This window comes from Lepidochelys olivacea (assembly GCF_965140295.1).
Source record: "Lepidochelys olivacea isolate rLepOli2 genome assembly, chromosome: 11".
Lineage (NCBI taxonomy): Eukaryota > Metazoa > Chordata > Testudines > Cheloniidae > Lepidochelys > Lepidochelys olivacea.
Genome location: NC_140421.1, coordinates 3,007,962 through 3,029,089, shown reverse-complemented (window position 1 = coordinate 3,029,089; position 21,128 = coordinate 3,007,962). Strand labels below are relative to the sequence as shown.

The window sequence follows — 21,128 nt, the reverse complement described above, 5'->3', positions numbered from 1 at the left end:
GCAGCAGGGACCTGACAAAGACAGGGATCATCTCTGCTTATGAGCAGCCCAGGGCAGAACAAGAGGTCACGGGACTTGGGCTGCAGGAGGGGAGTTTAGATGAAATATTTAGGAAAGAACATGAAATTGCTAAGAATAGCCTGGGCGAAGGGACGGGCTGCCAGGGAGGGCGTGGAACGGCCGCCAGGGCAGAACAAACACCAGGCAATCCGGGAGGGTTGAGGAATCGTTAAAATGACCCTGCAGGTGGCTTTCCACAGGTCTGATCAGCAACTCCCCTCATCTCCCTGCTTCCTGAGCCCTCGGCAAGGGATCAGGGCCCACGGGCTGTGTCTGCCAACGACGGCCCATCCCCAGTGGCTCTGCCAACAGACGAGCACCCCCGTCGGCCACACGCAGCACTTGGGCAGACAGGACACGGAGCGAACAGGGCCAGAGACGGGGATCCCTTCCGAACCCCCCGCATCCCGGGTCTGGCAGGATGCCTGCCCTGCTGACACCCCTGGCAGGGAGAAAGGCTGCAGGGCTGTCGGGCCAGCATTCAACAAGACGCAGCCGAAGGGAGACGAGACCCCTCAGTTGAGGTTTGCTCTGGGGAGGGGGCTGGCGAGGGCCTCCCGGCGCTGCAATGCCCAAGCCGCTTGTGGCACAGGAGCCCACGTGGGCCCTTACCAAGGCTGTGTGCGGCACCCACCCTGCCCCTCTCTTTATGCAGCTAAGGAGCTGCTCAGTTGTCTCAAACCTCTGCCCCCCTCAGATCCTGCTAAAGCTTTTCTCCATCCCCACCCCATGTTTTTAACAAAGCCTTCTGCCTCCCCACCTGTCCCACACATGCACTCAGCCTCCTGCTATCCTTGTGTTTCAGTGTCATCCATCACCTTGGCACCAAGGAAGTGTTGTGCACCATTCCGCAGCTGCTGGGCTCCACCCCAGAGGGGCTGCACTCCCCGAGCGAAGAAGGGGCTATCTGCACAGTATATGTCTCTACTGCAGCCTTTACTGTTCTGCCCATGCAAAATTAAAGGCCACAACGTTCTGTGTCCTGAGAGAGGCCTAAAAGCCCCTCAGCCGTAACAGCGCTCTGGCCCCACTCCCAGTTCAGACGGGGCGAACCGGTGCGGCTGAAAACGAGAACCGACCCAAGGCTCCAAACGCCCACTGAACCGGCGCTTTGCAGCTGCTCTGACCCAGACCACTGCAGACAGAATAGGAACCGACCAGAAACCCCAAACCCTGCTTGGGTTCTGTGACGGGGCAGGGAGTGGGGAGGACTGACCTGGGGATGTCACAGGGGAGTTTTACTGGGACTGTCGGCATTGGGGATGGGACGATACCTGAGCCTGCACCTGAGCCAGGAGGGGGGTTGGCGCCAGATGACACCTTTGCCCGGGAAACTGGACAAAGGCGGGAGGAGGAACCGGGGGAAGGCTGGCCTGCGTGAGGTGAGTCGGCTGGAGGGGGTTTCAGTTTGGAGCGGGCTGGGGAAACGGAGGGAGACCCAAGGCTGGGGTCTAAGCTCCCTGCCCCCCAGAGGGACCTGACTGAGGGGTCCCGGTTGTATCTACAAGCTCTGTTTGGAACTGTGTTCCTGTCATCTAAGAAACCTTCCGTTTTACTGGCTGGCTGAGAGTTACGGGGAATCGCAGGAAGAGGGGGGTTCAGGGCCCTGACTCCCCCACTCGCCGTGACAGGTTCTGAATCACGCTCAGATGCAAAATAATCAGGCTGGAGAGGAACAGTTTGTTTTCCAGGGCCTGGCTGGGAGCAGGCGTGAAAATGCTGACATCTCCAAGTCAGCAGAGCCCAAAGGAATTGGGAGAGGTCCGAAAGCAGCCACATTTCAGCCTCTTCATCTGAATTCACACGTTCCCGAAGTTCCCTGGTCACTACTGACAACATAATGACTGCATACTGCCCTCCACCCACCTCTGCCCCACTGCCAGCGAGGCAATGGACAGATCATTTCGCCCTTGGGGAGTCCCACGGGGAAGAACGCTAACACGCAGCAGAGCGCTTGGGAAATGGAATTCTTCCAGCCTCCTGGCAGAGCGACTCCAGAGCCCCACTTTTGCCAACTTTCTATGGCACAAGCCCATCCAAATGTTGCTGTTCAAGCTCTGGATCTCTGTCCGGGAGAGAGGCTCCAGGCTGACAGCGTCATTGATTGCGGCAGCTCTGGAAACCTCTCCAAGTTAGAGCCGCCGCTGGATTGTTCCATGGCCGTTCGATGGAGCAGACCTCGCCTGTCAGAACCCATGTATCCTGTTCTCTAGAGCGCCTCTCCCACGCTCGGCACCGCGGTATTCACGGAGCCAGTTACAGCAGACGGTGTTCAACCATACAAAGAAGCTTCCACACCGCTTGAACCCCAGCTTGGTCTGCGGTCTCCCTAATGTTTACCAGGGGCCACGCCCTGCCTGCAATTCTGTACGGCACAGAGACATCTAGTGGTCGAAGAATGCATTGCAAGTAAATATGATCCCACTGCTTTTTCTCTGCAAGTGACGACTTCCAGTACGCGAGGGGGAGCGTTCCCGGCCCGGGTCGAGAGCCGGCGAGGACAATAAAGGGGATTGGGTGGTGAGGCCACTGGACGCAGACAGAGCCTGGGGCTCTCTCTGGCTCTCCAGCTCCCAGCCTGCACTGCCCAGCATCACCACTAGGGGTGTCCCTAAATCCTGCTCATGCCGGGACAGCTGAGCACACCACACAGCGCTCTCTCCGGGTGCATGGTTCAAGGCCACATTTCAGGACGGGGATTTGAGACACGACATGGGGAGGGAAAGGGGTGCAGTGAAGGGAAGGATTTTATGAGGCAGTGTAAAGCACCCGGAGGCACCAGTGGCTGCAAGGTAGAGCCCCGGCTCATCTGCTCGTGCAGGGATCTCTCCTGGGAGCAGCCACCGCAAAGAGGTTTAGCATTCCCTGTGTCTGGCCAGGTCAGAAATGCCACCTGAGTGAACGCGGCTCTCTCTCGAGGGACTCCGCTATCCCCCTGGGGTGAGCCACCCACGCCGTGTGAACAGCCCTGCCGTGAGCCGTGGCGTGCAGCCCAGCCCTCAGAGGAGACCCTACAATAACAAAACAAGCGTGTGTGGCCCCTCGGGGGCCACCCTGCAATCACAAGCCCTGTCCTCATCACCAGCCCTACCAGGACAAACCGGGGGTGGCTGGATCTCATCCGACGGCCATTCTCGTGTGGGTGGGCAAGGATATTGGGGAGCTGGAGAGCTCAGGGGAATGAGGGGAGACTTTTGTCCCCCAGGGCCTGATTCTGATCTCACTAGCGCAGGAGCAAGAGGGGAGAGATCCACATCCCAAACCACCCCACCCCACCACTGGCACCAACGGGGCCCTTTGTTACTCAGCAGAGGCACCGAGGCCTAGGAGAGCTCTGGAGGCTGCCGGCCCCTCCCCTCCCTAGCAGGGGGTCCCTCCAGGTCAGGGCAGCCGTGGGAAGAGCTGATCTATAATGAACTTCATCAGGCCCCTGGAAAAGGACTCGGATTCCTTCCACACTGAGGCGGATTCCTTCCCCGGGACGCTTCAGGAGCAAAAACGTCCAGCGTCTCGGCAAGCGACAGCCCTGGTGCCCCAAGACCCGGGCCTGGTGTTTTACAACCAACCACAGGAAGTTTCACCGTAACATTGACCAGATGGCAGCAATTTGAGCAATCAAGGGCTGAATGCATTTGGAGCGGGCTTGAAGGAAACAGCTCTCTGGTGGGGGCCGGGGCAGGGGGGGTCTCAGCAGCTCCAACACCAGGAATGCAGGGAGGGAAGGATGCCTGAAGCCTGAGGTAAGCCTTATTAATAGTACAGGCCAATTTGCCGGTGACTGTAAGCAACGAAGGAGTCCCTCCCCCAACCCTCTGTGCGGTTCAGTGTCTATCAGCGCGTCATGCAGACGACAAGTCCAATTCCATCCTGTGCAGTTCTCCCCTCCGATCTCCGGGGGGTGCCACTCCTCTCCAGTTCACACGGCAGGCCTCATTCCCCCACACCGCCTGGCCTTGCACGATTTTATCACGAGCCTCGTGATGCGTGCTGCTTTTCCTAAAGCCCCAGTTCCTGGACCCAGGGATTACCAGAAAATCACAGATTTCCTTTAAAAAAAAAAGAGAAAAAAAACATTTTTAGCCCTTGTGGTTTTGGGGGAAAAGGTCAAGACCGTGACCTGCAAGGACGACACCACCAGAAAACGAACAAGAACCTAAAGCCATGTATTTTTTTTTTAAAAAAAAAAAATCTCATGGTTTTTAAGCCAATCTCGGGATTTTGGAGGTCTTGGGGTCGGCAGTGTTGCAGACTAGGATTTCAAGGTGCAGCAGCAGATTAAGTTGACTCGACTCAATCTAATCAACTCCTTCTACTTGTAAGCAGTGTCAGGATGAGCTCCACCCTGACATCTGGTGGTGAGGTGTGGCAAGTTGTGGAAAAGAACTTCAGGGGCCGATCTCATTTGCATAGGCACACCCACCCTACCTAGAACGAGGCCATAGCTGCCCAAATGGTCACTTTGGCTGCTGTGGGATCCCCAGTGTCTCTGTTATTGGGGCAGGAAGAATAAATTGTTATTACCCTGATTATGGGAACTGTGCTTGGAACTGTACTTGGCCTTTTGTTATGATGGAGGGACTCACCATCAACTAAGTGGCACTCGCTAGGCAAGGGTCATGGGTTCCAAAACTCTGTGAATTGAGAGAGAGAGAGAGGTTGGGGATAAGTATTAATACTTGGTGGCATGGGCCCCTTGGTGAGGCTAATGCACTTCCTCCTCTCTCCATTGTGGAATATCAGAGCTAATTTTGATTCCATTAGGAGTCTAATTACAGGCTGCTGAGCTCACTTTGGGCTAACGGTGCACCAGCACTGAGGCTCCCCTACTATAAGCTGAAGTCACCTAAGAGCTGAAATCACTGAGCGTTGTGTTAAGTAGTGGGGGAGCCTGAAGATCTATTGTGGAGACGTTTGCGGGACGGCTGGAGTGCCTCGTGGACAGGCTGGTGGAGCAGTTCGTGGGACGGCGGGAGCTGCTTGTGGCTGCGGAGCTGAGCGAAGGAGTTTGTGGGGTGGCTGGCGGAGCGGAGCGAAGGCCTATGGAGCTGTGGGGTGGTCAGCTTCAGATCATGTAAGGTGCCTCTTACGTCCCGTCCCGTCTCCACCCAGGTTGGGAGGTAAAGCTCCGCAGATCAACTTTTGAACTCTGGGGCTACCCTGACCAGGGACAGAGACTTTTGGGTCATTGGACTTTTGGGACTTTGGGTGATTTGAGGTTGCTGGACTCCAGAACCAAAGGGAAAGGGCATGCCCCAATTTGCTTGGGGTGGGGTTTTTTTTGCTCATGGGTTGTGTTATGAATCCTGCTGGTGGTGTTTCCCCAACATAATGCCACATTGTTTCTCTCTGTTATTAAAAGGCTTTTTGCTACACTCAGACTAGGTGCTTGCGAGAAGGGAAGTATTGCCTCTGGGAGGCGCCCAGCGGGGGTGGTAAATATTTGTCCGAGGTCACTGGGTGGAGGCTCAAGCCGGTTTGCATTGTGTTACTGGAATGGATCCCCTAGATATTGAACCCGGCCCTGGTTGCTGCCAACTCTGACGGGCAGAAGGGTTCCACACTCTACACAGCAGGCGTAGGAAGGGGCTAGCTGTCTGAAGACCTCAACTCCCTGCCTTTGCAACAACAGCAGTGCTCAGCCATCGCTCGGATCGTCCGCCCTACGGAGCCCTCTGCATGCAAAAAGGAGAGAGGAAACAACTGTGCCCAAGTTCCCAGGTTTAGCCGTCTCCCAAGGGACACAAATCCTGCAGTCGCTTGGGCTGGAAGGCATCTCCCCTCGGGGCATCGAACACACCTGGGCTGAAAAGGCTGCAACCAGCCGTGACTTTAACCCACCGCTGTGCTCGTGGGGACTACAAGTCCCAACATGCAGTGCTCCATCCTGAGCTGAGCAGTGCATTGCATGCTGGGAACCGTAGTCTCTGCTGGTCGCATCCCTGGCCCTGCTCCTCTGAGGATTTCCAAGCACCTCACAAGCCTTCAATGCGTGCGTGGACACAGCCCTCTCTGCGTGCGACCCTCTGGGGCCAACGAGACGCTGAGCCTGGCAAAGTGCAGGCGCAGCCTCTGAAATGCAGAGATACCTGTCTCAGGAACGGCCCTCTGGCCCCCCATCCCCGGAGCATCCGAGCACCTCATTGTGCGACATATCTATCCTCACAACCCCGGCCCCCCCCAACCCGGTGAGGCAGGGCGGGCTGCTATCCCCATTGCAGAGCCAGGGACGGGAGACGCGGCAAGACCACCCGACAAACATCCGCCAGTTCTCCTGCAACCCGCCGTGCAGCAACCCCCCACCCGCAATACGAGAGCGCACGCTTCGGACCGGGTCTGCAGACTGCAGCGTGGACGCGTCAGCGCATTGCAAAGCCCGGGTTCCCGGTGCCGTGTGGACGCTCGAACCCGGGCTTGGGAACACGAGTCCCACAGATCCGGGCTTTGCTTGCAGTGCCGGCATACCCGGAGCGGCCGACCCAAGGTCACAGCACAGTGTGGCGGAGCAGGGCTTGAACCTAGATCTCCCAAGTTCCCCAGCCCAGTGGCTGGGCCTGTTCTTTCAGGCCGTGGCTGGCTGTGGCTGGCTTTGCCCCCGCTCCCGCCTGCTGCAAAGGTCTCTAATGGACGCCCCCACCTAACGCACAGGGAACTGGAGTATGAATTCCCAACGGTAACTTTGCACCCATCCTTCTGGCTTGCTCTCGTCTCTGCACCGTTTGCTGGCTGGGAACTTACACAGGGGCCGGCCGTCCCCAAGGGCCGAGCATATTCTGTGCGGCAGGCGTCGCCTCAAGAACTCTGCCCCATTCCCCCGCCTTTGCCGCTGGTTTATAGGCGCAGCCCGCTCCGAGACCGCCGGCCAAACCTCTTCTGCTTCAGAGCAAACAGAACCCACCGGTCAGGTGATCGGCCAGGTGATCGGCCTGGGCTGGTGCTTTTTAAAGGGGCGCTGCCGTGGCTGGACCTTGTGAGGGGGAAAGACGCTGCGTAAGGACACAGCTGGTCCAGGGTCCAGTCTTGATTTCACCACCGCCCCCCTGCGGGACCGCGGGAGCGTAACCAGCTGCCTCCGAGCCTCGGGCCTCCTCCTTCTTCTCTGTGCGGCGTCTGTGTAGAGCGTACAGTCTTCAGGGCCGGGATTGGCTCTTGCTCTGCGGTCGTACAGCCCCTTGCACAGTGCGGCCCGGAGCTGCTCCAAGACTAATAATTACGAAGCTAGTATATCTGTTGGCAATTTTAACTTTTAGGATGGGTCCCCCCTCCCTGCACCAAAAGCAAATGTTCCCCTGCCCCCCCCACAACCCTAAAATACCCAACCTAGTATTAAACTAGAGCAGGGGTTCTCAACCAGAGGTCCTGGGGGACTGTGAGCAGGTTTCAGGGGGACCGCCAAGCAGGGCTGGCATTAGACACTCTCGGGCCCAGGGCAGAAAGCCAAAGCCTCGCCACAAGGGACTGCAGCCCGGTGCCCTGAGCCCCACCACCCAGGGCTGAGGCCGAAGCCTGTGGGGCCCCCTGTGGCGCGGGGCCCCGGGCAATTGCCCTGCTTGCTACCCCCTAACGCCAGCCCTGGCTCTTATATGCAGAAAACCAGTTGTTGTGGCACAGCTGGGCCAGGGAGGTTTTATTGGGGGGGGGCTCAAAGAAAAACTAGAACTAGAGAACGCTGCCCACGCACCTGAGAATGGTACAAACGGCCCAGGTGCCAGTCCAGCGTTTAAGGAGTTTCTTTAAAGGCACTCTTTGTTTTTTTTGGTGGTTGTTGTTTAATTGTTTCTTGGTAGCCCCAGTGATGGATTTACCAAAAATAAAACGACTCCAGCCCTTTCCAGGGCTGCAACCCCAGCAGCCCCGGGCACTCTGCAAACACCCATTGTTGTTACTGCCCAGCCCCGCTGTGTTATCGTAGGGTCTCCGTGGCACTGGATGCCTGCTATTGAGATTTCCCCCTCTCCTCTTCCTATAGGGTGTAAAATCTCGAGGACGTTTGTGAGGGGAGGAGGGGGAAATAACCTCATCCCCAAGGTCAGGTTTATGTATTTTTTTTTGCTCTGGTTAGGCTAACGAGCGAGACGGAGCCCATCTGGGTAAGCGAGAGCAGCAGCAGCCGCCGCGGTGGATGGGACGCGCTCGTGGCTTGTGGGGGTTTGGAAACGTGACAGCTCAAGGGCTCGGCTGGGGTTTGAAGCCGTAGCCACAGAGACCCAAAATGACGGGCTGGCCTGGCCAGGAACATTGGGAGTTTGATTTATTCCACTTGAGCCGCTCTAAGCCAAACCAAAGGGCTGGTATCTCTCCCTCCATCCTCTTCCTCTGATGCCCTCCCGGTGCACTGGGCTACAGTCATGGGCACAGGAGACAGGGAGCGCTGTTAGGATACAGATATTCAGGCCTGTCTGCCAAGGCCTAGACTCTAAGAATTTAGGTGTATTCTTATCACTTGGTTAGTGATAGAGGTACAAAAGAAAGAATCAAAATCACTGTCTGCCGGTGTAAGGGCCTTCTCTCACTGCGACAATCTGGGGCCCTGTTCTTAGGTTAAGGCCTTTGGTTAAGCAGCAGAGGCAGCCCTAAGCTGGGAAGCGACCGGTCACCTCCTCCCATTCCAAACTAGTCACATTGAAAGAAGGTGCTATTGGGCTGTTAGGCACTATCAGGACAGGATTGTATTCCTATCACCTCCAGAGAAAGGGAAGTGCCTAGAAAATGTAAAAGGAAACTTAGTTTGATAGCATCCTGTCTGGCAAGAACTCACTTATCAATAGCTGGGATGTGAAATCCTCACTTCTGTGTTGTCTTGTCATTGTAGTTCCCACTTTGCTGTTGTTTGTCTGTATAATCTCTGTCTGGTTCTGGGATTGTTCCTGTCTGCTGTATAATTAATTTTGCTGGGTGTAAACTAATTAAAGTGGTGGGATATAATTGGTTACATAATCATGTTACAATATGTTAGGATTGGTTAGTTAAATTTCAGGAAAATGATTGGTTAAGGTATAGCAAAGCAGAACTCAAGTTTTACTATATAGTCTGCAGTCAATCAGAAAGTGGGTGGGTGGGTGTGTGTGGGGAAAATGGGAAAAGGGAATGTGGGTAAGAAAATTGGAATCATGTTTGGCTAAGGGGGGAATGGGAACAAGGACACAGGTGTACGGCTCTGCAGTGTCAGAGCTGGGAAGGAGGATACTAAGGAAGGAAACTGGAATCATGCTTGCTGGAAGTTCACCCCAATAAACATCGAATTGTTTGCGCCTTTGGACTTCGGGTATTGTTGCTCTCTGTTCATGCGAGAAGGACCAGGGAAGTAAGTGGGTGAACTCGGCAGAGTGCAATAAAGGGGGTCCTGGCCCCTGCCCGTTGGCTCCTGACGGGAGCTGGGTGGCGTAAGCAGGGAGGCCCCTTCCCTGCTGGCATGAGGGAGGGGCGGTTGGGCCACTTTTGCAGTCTGTCCGGCGCCCACGGCCGCAGGGGCAGCACAGACTGGCGCCTAAGAAGGATGAATTCAAACTGGAACAGGTACAGAGAAGGGCTACTAGGATGATCCGAGGAATGGAAAACCTGTCTTATGAAAGGAGACTCAAGGAGCTTGGCTTGTTTAGCCTAACCAAAAGAAGGTTGAGGGGAGAGATGATCACTCTCTATAAATATATCAGAGGGTTAAATACCAGAGAGGGAGAGGAATTATTTCAGCTCAGTACCAATGTGGACACAAGAACAAATGGATATAAACTGGTCATTGGGAAATTTAGACTTGAAATTAGACGAAGGTTTCTAACCATCAGAGGAGTGAAGTTTTGGAACTGCCTTCCAAGGGAAGCAGCGGGGGCAAAAGATCTATCTGGCTTTAAGATTAAACTCAATAAGTTTATGGAGGAGATGGTATGATGGGATAACATGGTTTTGGTAATTAATCGATCTTTAAATATTCATGATAAATAGGCCTAATGGCCTGTGATGGGATGTTAGATGGGGTGGGATCTGAGTTACCCAGAAAAGAATTTTCTGTAGTATCTGGCTGGTGAATCTTGCCCACGTGCTCAGAGTTTAGCTGATCGCCATATTTGGGGTCGGAAAGGAATTTTCTTCCAGGGCAGATTGGCAGAGGCCCTGGAGGTTTTTCGCCTTCCTCTGTACCATGGGGCGTGGGACACACCGTCCCATGGGTGACACCAGCTCCGTTCTCTACATGCTCCGTTTGGCTCCAGAGCGATCATCTGGCACAGAGGGGGGACCCCAGGAGAGAGACACAGCTCGGGGCTTTGTCGCACTAGGGTGGCTCCTGGCAGCTGGAGAAGAGATGTGGGGAGATGCTGTGTCAGACACCACCAGCTTAGTGACTCCCAGGCGCTCCGGCCCCCTCTCCATGGCCAGGTCCTAGCATCACCTGCCCCGTCAGCCAACCTGAGGAGATTCCTCCCCTTCTCCCCCCAGCGCCCGACCTCCCCACGCAGCATCCAACGGAGCAAGCAGACGGTGGCCGAGACCCTGTTTCGTACCCAGCTCTTCTGTGCCAGCCTCCTCTCCCCCTATGCAAGGATGGAGGCTGTCAGGCCCCAGGACCTTCTCCATCAACACCCTTCCATGGAGCAGGGCAACTGGGCCTTATGCGGGCCTGTGCGCCGCGATTCGGAACAGATGCTGTGCACGGCGCTTCCGAGAAGCAGGGGAAACAACTGGGGAGGAGAAGCCCAAGCAGCAGACGAGGAACCCAGAGAAGCCAGAAGGAGCAGCAAGCATCCGTGCACCAGAGGCAGGAGAAGGAGCAGGACGGGGGGCATTGGGAGGCCAGCGGACTAGACTCTTCCTGCACGTCACCCCAAATTTACCTGCTGCATCCACTGCATATTTGCAGCCCGATGGGTCACGGGCGCACGGACTGACGGGCACCCAGGATACAAGAATCTGCCCCATGCACCCGGCCTGCGGCTGCACCCTGCCCACATGCCCGCGGGCGGTGCAATGTATGTACCCCCGAAGGAAAGCCGTGCCCCGGGGGCAGCCACAAACCCAGACCAGAGAGTCAGAGAATATCAGGGTTGGAAGGGACCACAGGAGGTCATCTAGTCCAACCCCCTGCTCAAAGCAGGACCAACACCAACTACATCATCCCAGCCAGGGCTTTATCAAGCCTGACCTTAAAAATCACTCAGGAAGGAGATTCCACCACCTCCCTAGGTAACGCATTCCAGTGTTTCACCACCCTCCTAGGGAAAAAGTTTTTCCTAATATCCAATCTAAACCTCCCCCACTGCAACTTGAGACCATTGCTCCTTGTTCTGTCATCTGCCACCACTGAGAACAGTCTAGATCCATCCTCATTGGAATCCCCTTTCAGGTAGTTGAAAGCAGCTATCAAATCCCCCCTCATTCTTCTCTTCCGCAGACTAAACAATCCCAGCTCCCTCAGCCTCTCCTCGTAAGTCATGTGCTCCAGCCCCCTGATCATTTTCGTTGCCCTCCACTGGACTCTCTCCAATTTGTCCACACCCCTTCTGTAGTGTGGGGCCCCAACCTGGACACAATACTTCAGATGAGGCCTCCCCAGCGCCGAATAGATCAGCCAGGCAAGCTCACAGCAGCCCCAGGCTCGAGACCAAGCCATCACCAACCAGTGACCACCCGAGCAGGCCGGACGGCGCCGGGACAAGGACTCCGCTCTAGCGGCCGTGAAGGGGGCACGTCTCCCAAGCACGCCGGGGAGCTAAGGCAAACCAGTTGGAAATGTGTGTGCTTTAAACGCCCAGAGTGAAATCAACAGCAAAAATCCCACTGACCTCCCCAGGGCCAGGATCTCACCGTGCTTTTAGGGGCCGGGGAGCAGGAAAGACCGTTCACCTGCAAAGCAGCAGCCACCTCTGCACAAGGCTCGCTGGGTGCCCAGCGGCAGCTCAGAAAGGAACCACTGTTTGCCGTACGTACAAAGGAAAAGCCCCCGGCGCTGGGAACAGGAGGGATGAGCTTCACTTTCCCCTGAGCAGCAGCCCAGGACCCCAGCAACGTTTTGTAACCGGACACTGCAGCCCTGGCAGGACCCCGGAGCGTGTCACCTTGATCGACAATCAGGACCCAAGTGCAGAAACGAAGCCAAGGAGAGCGGAGAGAGGCTTCCCCCTTCCAGAGTCAGAGCGACTCCAACCCGCCCGGGACCCACGACACAAGGAAACTTTGCTGCACCCCTTCGGAAAGGACGAGGGGGGGCAGCTCCTTACCTTGGCTTCGCATTTCCTGTGACAGGACAGCTTGCACCCTGCGAGAGAGAGAGAAAGAAACCAGGACTCAGTCGGGAGCTCACCTCCCCGGCTCCGAGTGCAGGGAACTGGGCCGGCTTACCCAGGACAGAAACACCAACCCGAACAAACTCTCCGGGCTGCTGCGGGAAACACAGGCGCAGGCCGGGGCGGAGGGCGGGGGGAGGAAAGCGAAGCGCCTGGCCCCTAGCCAACGATCGCCTCGGCGGCACAGGTACGCTGGAGCATGCCAGCCCGCAGCAGCAGCCCGGCTCCTCGGGAGGAGACGGAGCCCATTGTGCCGAGCTGCCTGTCGCACTGTCAGAGCCTGCCCCGGGGCTCAGGGTTCGCCTGCCTACCCCTTTTTCTCCCCCTTCCTCTTTCTCTCCTGACTGCACAGCACGCAGGGAGCAGGCCTGGCCCGCCCTCTCGCTCCAGGAGTCATGTTCCTAAGCAGTTCGCTCCAGCAGGAATGTGCGGCCCGGTCCCCTCCTGCCTGTCCTGGCCGGCTGCTCAGCCATCGGCGCTGGGGAGCTGCCTCCCTGCCCCAGGACAGGAAACAAAAAAGAGGAGTTTTCGCGGCCCCCCGTCTGAGGCCTCTGTGGAGCCCCTCGCCGCAGACCCTGCTGGGCAGGGCAGAGCCCGGGCTTGAGCAGAAGGGGGGCCCCCCTCGGAGAGATTTGGGCTGTGGGTGTAGAGCGAAAGCCGGGGTGCGCATGGAGTGCCCATTCGCCATGTGCCGGGCATCCATGACGCCAGACCCGCCTGGCACTTCAGCACCGCCGGCGCTCTTAGACGGGCCCGGCATGGACGAGCAGGAGGGCTGGGGTCAGGGATTCCCCTTGGGCCCAGGCTGCCGAGCGGGGCACAGGTTCCGGTTCCGGGGGGGGCCGGGGCTGGGCTAGCAGGGGGGAGATGGAGGGGAAGCGGCAGAGCTGGGGTACGGGGCGGAAGGAGCGCTGGGGTGGAAAAGCAGGGGGACAGGACCCTCCACCTTCTTGACAAAGGTCATGAGCCAGAAAACGTCACTCCTCTTGGTGCCAGCAGCCCTGGCCTGCCCTGCCAACCCACCAGCCGGGCACGGGGAGCCTGGCCATACCACAACATGGCAGTGCCCTGTGACGGGTTGGAGCGAAATGGTGCGAGGTCACTGTGGTACCGGACGATGCCACGGCTGGAGAACGCACCATTGCATGCGATGTCCCAGACCTCCCGAGGCTTGCACCAGACAAGTGACAGCCATGGCTCTGGCTGCTGCTGGCCACCTCCAGCAATGTGATGGGCGAAACGGGCCAATTTCTCTGAGGGCAGCCCTCCCGGGCGCTCGGCTCTCCAGCTGCTCACTGAGGAGAACCCAGAGATAGGGACGCAACATGCATCTTCCTTGGGCCCCTGCCGGATGGCTTCCTCCAGGGACGCCACCATCCAGTCCTGCTTGGGGAGCGCTGGAGACAGGCCAGGTGGTGCAGCCTGCGGCCCCCAGCCCTGCCGGCATCCTGAGTCACCCCACACAGCCCCTGATGTCCAAGCTGCAGGGTGTGTCTTAAGCCACCCGGGCCATGGCTCAGACCAGGGCTAGCGTCTCCCGCGGCCCCGGGCCAAGCCTGGCACTCCACTAGCATTGCCAGGTATCCAGCTTACATCCAGCCCCTACTTTACCTGCCCTCCCCCACGCCCACTCCTGCCAGCGGCCAGTCTGCAGCTCACCCCTCATTCTGCACACGATGGGCCCCAGCTGTCCCCAGAGGCGCAATCCCTGTACGATGGGATCCTGAGGCCAGGCAAGGCAGTGCCTGGGGCCCGGCAGGTGAGCTCTTCAGAGCAGGGTGGACACAGCCACACTTCTGCGGTGCTCATCCATCGCTCCCTCGCCCCTCTCTCGGGACCTCCAGCCACCCTGGAGTCCTGCAGGCCAGCCCCCGGTTCCCCTCGCCCGGTGACACCCTCCTTCTCTTCTCCCACTGAGGGGCCAGAGACCGAGACGCTCCACTCCCTGTTTAGGTGATCACAGGCTGGGAAGGGCACGTCTCTCTGCTCCTCAGCCCGCCCATCGCACCCAGGGCCCGTACAAGCACTGCCCAACACTATATCAGAGAAGCCCTGGGTACTTCGATGGTCTCCAACTGCCCATCACCATAGTATCTGGGCGGGGATCCTCCCCATAGATGTGCAGGCAGCATGGCTAGAACTCAGGAGACCTGGGGTCGAGTCCCAGCTCTGTGTGACCGTAGGCAAGTCACTTTCCCCGCTCCGTGCCTCAGTTTTCCCATTTTACAGGTGGAAATGACACTGAGCTCCTTTGAGCACTACGGATGAAAAGCACTAAATACATCATATAATATTATATCAGCTAAAACAGCTAAAAAACACCAGGTCTCTGCATAGCTGCACGGTTGATTTAACATGCCACGAATGGTGCAACCTGCAAACAGAAGCCCCCGATGCAAAGCTGCAAATTCGATATTTGACACAATTTCAAGACTCAGCATCAAGAATGAGAATCGCCTTCCCAGGCTTCCCTTCTCCAGCCTGATTCGAAACTGAGAGAACATTTGAAAATCCCAGATCTCTTTTTTCCAGCCCGCAGGCTGTGTAATTTACCTTCCCCTTTTTGTGTGTGCAGCTCACTCAGCTAGGGAGCGTGAAACCAGCCAGGTCAGTTTCCTGCCATTCCTCTCTCTAAGACAGGGCTGCAGTGTTTGCATTACAGAACCACCAAGGGACTCCTGCAGGGTCGCTCTGACCTGCAAGGCAGTTGTCTAAGAACGGGATTGGCAAACTCCAGAGACCTGCTCCCAGGCAGATCTGCATGGGGGCGCAGTCCTATTAAAAGCAAGCACGTGTTTCCAGGATCGGGGCCTACAATACACTGGTTTATTCTCAGGTGGTGACATCTTGGCCCAGCTGATGTCAACAGCAAGAAGCCAGGCCAGCCATGGTCCCTGCAGGGCCGGCGCAGCTCCCTGGCATCACCACACTAGAGTCTGACCGCAGAGTCCAGGAACATGCTACCGGTCAACAGGCAGGAAAACCCCCCACATCATGTGAGCGGGAGTCACTGAGCACACCTGGGCCCTGCCCCGCTGTGCCGCTTCAAGGCAGATAGGCACTTTCAGTCCAAAACGCACCCGATTTGCTGCAGTCCGTCCAGCAAAGCGATCCCTGGGAACCCTTCTGTCCCCATTAGGGATCGAACATCCCTCTAACACATTCTGTCCCTCTCCCACTTTCCCTCCCTCACACCCAGACCCCAGGCACCGGGGCCCTCGGCACAGAGCAGAGGTGCTGCCCAGGGACCAGGACAGGTCCCAGGCGGACTGAAGCGAATGGCTGGGGCAGGGCAGGGGATATTTTAAAGGGCTTCCCTCCCTCCGCTGCCCCCTCCAGCTCCTCCCTGGGGAATACAGTTGAGTGGGATTGCATGGGGCATTCTGCCCTTGCTACACAGCCGTGTCTCACAGCCAGGCACAGGCCCTGGCTCTCTGCAGCTGGCCAAATCTAGAGGGACGAAGGGTGAGGCACAGGAGAGGGATCCAGGACTCCTGGGTTCTCTTCCCAGCTCTGACTCTGATTTCCTCTGCAGTCTTGGGCACGTCACTTAACTGTTCTGTGCCTCCGTTTCCCCAGCTGTAAAACGGCAGCAGGGCTGTGTCGGAAGCACCTAGAGCTCCTCTCACAAGTCCATTCTCACAGGCTCGTGGCCCAACCCAACCAGGTATCGCTGGGCCGTCTCCCTCAGCACCCCACGCTCAGTCTGGCAGACCACTGATCTGCACGGTCAGCGGGCACAAAGCAGGGCTGGACCCATGGCCGTTGAGCTGCCTGGACCCAGCTCAGCTCCCAGGCGTGTGGAGTTCCCTACATCACTGGCACACATGCCTGGCCTGCCCTGGCCCCCAAACATGCCCCTGCTGCGTGTGCGTGGGCACACGCCTCTCACGAGCGCCACGGGCCCATCATCTCGCACCCACGGCCGGGCCTGTGGCATGTACACACAGGTGCCATGTGCAAACACACTAAGTCCTCCCCCACCGACACCCTCCCAGCTCCTGCTGCCTAACTTTCAACGGGACTCGGAGAAGAAAGCCCCATAGACATCAGGCCCGGGGGAACTGGTTCTCTGGGGCAGGCAGAGCAGGGAGGAGAGGCTGGAGTAACAGCCCGGACAGCTGGCCTGGGGCTGGCCCAGTGCAGAGCTGCGAGGTTGAGGGACTGATCCTGCGCGGACCTCAGAAGGGGCAGGATCAGGCCCCTGGAGAGAGCCCTACGGCGCATTTCCCCAGGGGGCTGTGTCAGATCCCAGCTCTCTACCCCACGGAGGCATGGGGCTGGCATACGGTGGCGATCCCGCCGGATGGCATTCGAGAATCGCCACATGGCTGAGCTGAGACAGGCTGCCCACAGCTGGGCACAGACAAAGCCGATCATCAGCTGCTGCCCTGTGCACTCCCAGGAGACCCACCAGCTGGGTAAAATACCCACACAACGGGCCAGGTCTCAGCTGGCATGAGCCAGGAGACCACCAGCAAACCCAGCGCTGGGGGGCTGGCCCACGGCATTCCTGCTGCAGTGGGACCTCCATAACCCCGGGTTTCAGCCCTGTCCTAAACTGGCTGGCGCTCACATTTCTGAACCCTGCTGTGGATGCCAACACGGCGTAGGCACTGCCCGCCAGCTCTTGGCAAGTCCCAGCAAAGCCCCCGGGCCAGGTAGAGTTCCCCGCCCCCTGCCCCCAAGGGTTTACACTGCAGTTTGCAGCCTTGCCAGAAACAGCATCTGTTCCTTTGATACAACACAGTCATTGTTCCTGGCGGGGAGAGGCGGGGGGGCCTGGCCTGGCCTGTGCTGGACAGGATTCGTTACCTTGGGTTTTCTAACCCAGGGAGACTGGCTGAACTAGGCACTAGTGCAAGACTCAAGACTCCTGGGTGCTCAGCCCCACTCTGGAACCTACCCGCCGGGCACAGTAACACAGTCCACCGCTGCCTCAGTTTCCCCATCTGGGGATGAGAACATTCCCTAAAGGCTGCGAAACACACCCATGGCCGAGACGGGCAACAGACTGCAAGCTACTCAAACAAGGGAAGGGTCCCCTCTGGGTGCAACTGAAGAGATTTTGGGGGAGGGGGCTCAGTATGCAAAGTACACCCCGCCCCAAACCACATTCCATGCAACACAGGGCTGCAGGGAGCCCCTCCCCAACATTCCCACCCTGCAACACCTGCCCAGCCCCATCTCCTCCGAACGAGACTCACCTGCCCCCCCTTCCATGCTGGCGTCAGGAAGACCTGGCTATTGGGGGTGGCCTTTTAACCCCATCTCTGCCAGAGCCCATGGGAAGTCACATTAATAAAGGCCAGGAGGAAATGACTTTGCACAGTGTCCTTTGAGTCTCTGCCATGACCAGGGTCTGTAAAAAGGGCCCTGGGTATGTGTCATAGGAACAGACAGACCCAGGTCCATCTAGCCCCGCATCCGGCCTCTGACAGTGGGTTCAGAGACACGGGTACGAACCCGGCAGTCGCAGATGGGGGATAATCTGCCTTTTGTCTCTACTAGGGATCTGCCCAAGCCCTGAAGCATCAAGTTGAAATAACCCTTCTGAAATTTCCACCATCGTTAATTATGCTAACGCTGCATATCCGTTAGGGCCATGTAAATGTCCAGTCCCTCCTTGAATTGTGCGAAGTTCTCGTCCCCAGTGACTTCCCGTGGCAGCGACTGGCCAGGCTAGTTACACACTGTTCCCTTCGGTTGGTTTTGAACTGGCCACTTTTTAAGGTAACTGCGATCTGCCCCCTGCGAGTCTCCGGAGTCTGATCTGAAACTCCTGCTAGATCTCACAGCTGGATTCCACTCCGGCTCCTGCATCATCCCCATCAGCACTGTGACCGGAGTTATGGGGGGAACGAAGGGGCTGCTGCTGATGGTGCGGGGGGACACAAAGACCCCAGCTTGACTCTCACATCCCAGGGGAATTTTACTGCACTTTTTCATTCTGGGAAATCTGGTTCCATGTTTCCCAAGCAGCAGCACAGCTGTGATAAATTAAGGGGGGGGGTAGCTCAGCCCGTTAGCTATAAAATCCCTCTTAGTAGCTGTTCTCTACTTGCTTTACTTGTAAAGGGTTAAGAAGCCCACAGGTAAAAGGAAAGGAGTGGGCACCTGACCAAAAGAGCCAATGGGAAGGCTAGAACTTTTTAAAGTTGGGAAAAAACTTCCCCTTTGTCTGTTGTTGTTCTCCGGGGAAGAGGGGAACAGGGAGCAGTTATGCTGTGAGAAGCTTTAAGTCAGATATGAAAATCGTCAGATCGTACCGAGAACTACTTTTAGCAACCCACATGTGTAAGTAGATCAGGAATGTTTAGAAAGACGTGATTAGGGATATTTCTTACTGGCTTGTGGACGCCTCTGTGCTAACCCCAGATGCTTCTGTTTTGCTTGTAACCTTTACGCTGAACCTCAAGAGCGCGATCTTGATGCTTAATTTTTGTAATTGTTTCTTTTAAGATCTAGCAAAAAGCCGAAGTTCCAAACGTATTTCCTTTCTTTTTGGGTTTAATAACGTTTACCTTTTTTAAAGAACAGGACTGGATTTTTAGTGTCCCAAGAGGTCTGTGCATATGTCGTTCAATGAGCTGGTGGCAACAGCGGATTTCCTTGGTTTTCTTTCGCAGCTCTTCCCCGGCCGGGGGAGGTGAAAGGGCTTGAGGGTCCCCCACAGGACGGAAGTCCTAAGTCTTCCTTCCTGGGTTTCAAGGGGTTTGCACTTGGGTGGTGGCAGCATCTACCCATCCAAGGCCAAAGAAAAGCGGTGACCTCGGGAGTTTAATACCAGCCTGAAGTGGCCAGTATTCATTTTTTTAATCCTCGCGGGCCCCCCACCTTCTGCACTTGAAGTGCCAGAGTGGGGAATCAGCCTTGACAACAGCTAATAATAATCAGCTCAGTCTTAGACGGAGCTTCTCACCTGCACAGCTGCAAGCACTTTACAAAAGAGAGGAGTAGCATCATACCCATTTTACAGATGGGGAAACTGAGGCACAGAGCAAGGACATGACTTGCCCAAGATCAGCCAGTGGGTCAGTGCCAGAACCTAGCTTTTCTGAGTCTGAGGCAGCATCCACTGGATCACACAGTATAACCAGAGCCGAAGAGACTCTTCCAATCTCAACTATATTTCAGCCTGTATCTTCCACCACGGGCTGTCTGTACGACAAGTATTAACAACGGCTGAGCTTGGAGAGGTCCAGAGTGCCTAAGAACCCAAACGGACCGATGCTTCTCAGAACCTCCTCCAGATGCACGCAACTGCCTGAGCCCCCCGGGCAAGAAATCTTGCAGAGAGATGCTTTCTTCTGAGATTTCTAGAAATCCCTTCAGACCATTGGACCGGCAAGTGCAGACGGGGAAAACAGAGGAAAAACTCTGCGTGTGCATGCATACCGGCGTGCGCGCATGCGGGTCAGTTGTTTTATTTAAGCCGATTCATCGCTCCTTAATCCAGGCCAACTCTCCCCGGGGCACTTTCTTCCCTACGCTTTGCTGAACCCAAACCAACAGCCTCACAATCACGAGCCACCCTACAATAACAAACCAGGGTCTGCAAACGCCACCTGTGCACTCAGGAGGAACACTACAATAGCAACACACAATAGCAACCTCCAGCAGCTCCCCGGCAGATCCCAGCAGCAACCCTACAACAACAAACCGGGAAGTGCAAGCACACAACCCAGACCCACAACTTCCAGCGCGGAAGGAAGCAGATTTGCCTTTGAACTTCCAAAGGGGCTGCTGTTATAAGCAAGAGCGAGGATTTTCGATCACGCTACTAAGGCCATTCTCTCGCCACCACCTTTCCAGCTGGCAAAGGGACACAAGCACCACAAAGTCCCTGATTGGAAAGGGGAGGAGACCGGGAAGGGATCCCTCCCGCCCCACCCCAAAGCTCAGCCCTGCTAACTGCCCAGTGCCTCGAGGTTCTCCTCTCTGGGGTTATTTCCTGGTGCAGCAGGGAACACAGGAAGCCAGCATTGTTGCAGCCTGAATAAGCTTTTCCTTCTCGGCAGAGCCATCGGAAAATGAGCACAGAGCAGGGGTGCACCTGACCGCCCTGATAACAGGGACTTGGCTGGGCCAAGGAGCTTGCGGCTCACTGCCCAGTGACTTCACCTCGCCACAGATCCATATCAGTGGGACTTGAATTGCGCCGGGGTCTGCCACAGCCAGCTCATATCCTCCTTTCCCTCCGTGCACGTGTTCTTCCGCCTTTATACACATGCCTTGGGCAGCATGTGAGAGAGAGAGAGAGAATGACCTTCCATAGCTGCGGCCCCATCCAGCTTACAGTAAAACCTTTCCCGAAGCACTGCACTCCCTGATGAAATGCAGCCACCTCTGAGGTGGAGCGGAGCCGCTGTTAAACAGCCGCACACAACACCCCCGCTTAAGTCAGGAAGCAGAGAACGCCTGCTCCAGCTACAAGAACAGAAGGAATTTAAGTCACAAACATCCCCGCCCCAGCACAAAAAGCATCCAGAGCTCTTTAATGATCACAAGGTCTCAGGCCCGAGTCTCATCCAAGAGGAAGCACCACGCCCATTGGCATTATACATGGCCCGGCACTGACTCAGAAAGGCAAACCGGGAAGTACCCCGTGCCGAATGGATAACGTTATTTGCTGCAGTACCAGGGTACCTCCACCCACTCCCTGTATTCCAGCAGCATGTTTAGAGGGCTCGAGCGAGATCCACGTGCCATCGCGCTAGGTGCTGTACATACACAGAGTAAGAGACAGTCCCCGCCCTGATGGCAATCTATCATCTACACAGCCAAGACAAGCAG

At 56.6% G+C, this 21,128-nt stretch overlaps 1 protein-coding gene across 10 annotated transcripts in view; it reads right to left on the bottom strand.

The window, feature by feature from the left end:
• The window catches only part of TNS1 (tensin 1), a 298,282-nt gene that overhangs the window by 239,019 nt on the left and 38,135 nt on the right, over positions 1 to 21,128 (bottom strand). For all 10 annotated transcript variants that reach the window (XR_014713659.1, XM_084643936.1, XM_084643941.1 and 7 more), the window contains exon 3: positions 12,267 to 12,304. Coding sequence is in view for 9 of the 10 variants with exons in the window: in XM_084643936.1 (XP_084500062.1) it covers positions 12,267 to 12,304 (38 nt within the window). In the remaining variant the exon portion in view is untranslated. The remainder of the gene's footprint in view (positions 1 to 12,266; positions 12,305 to 21,128) is intronic.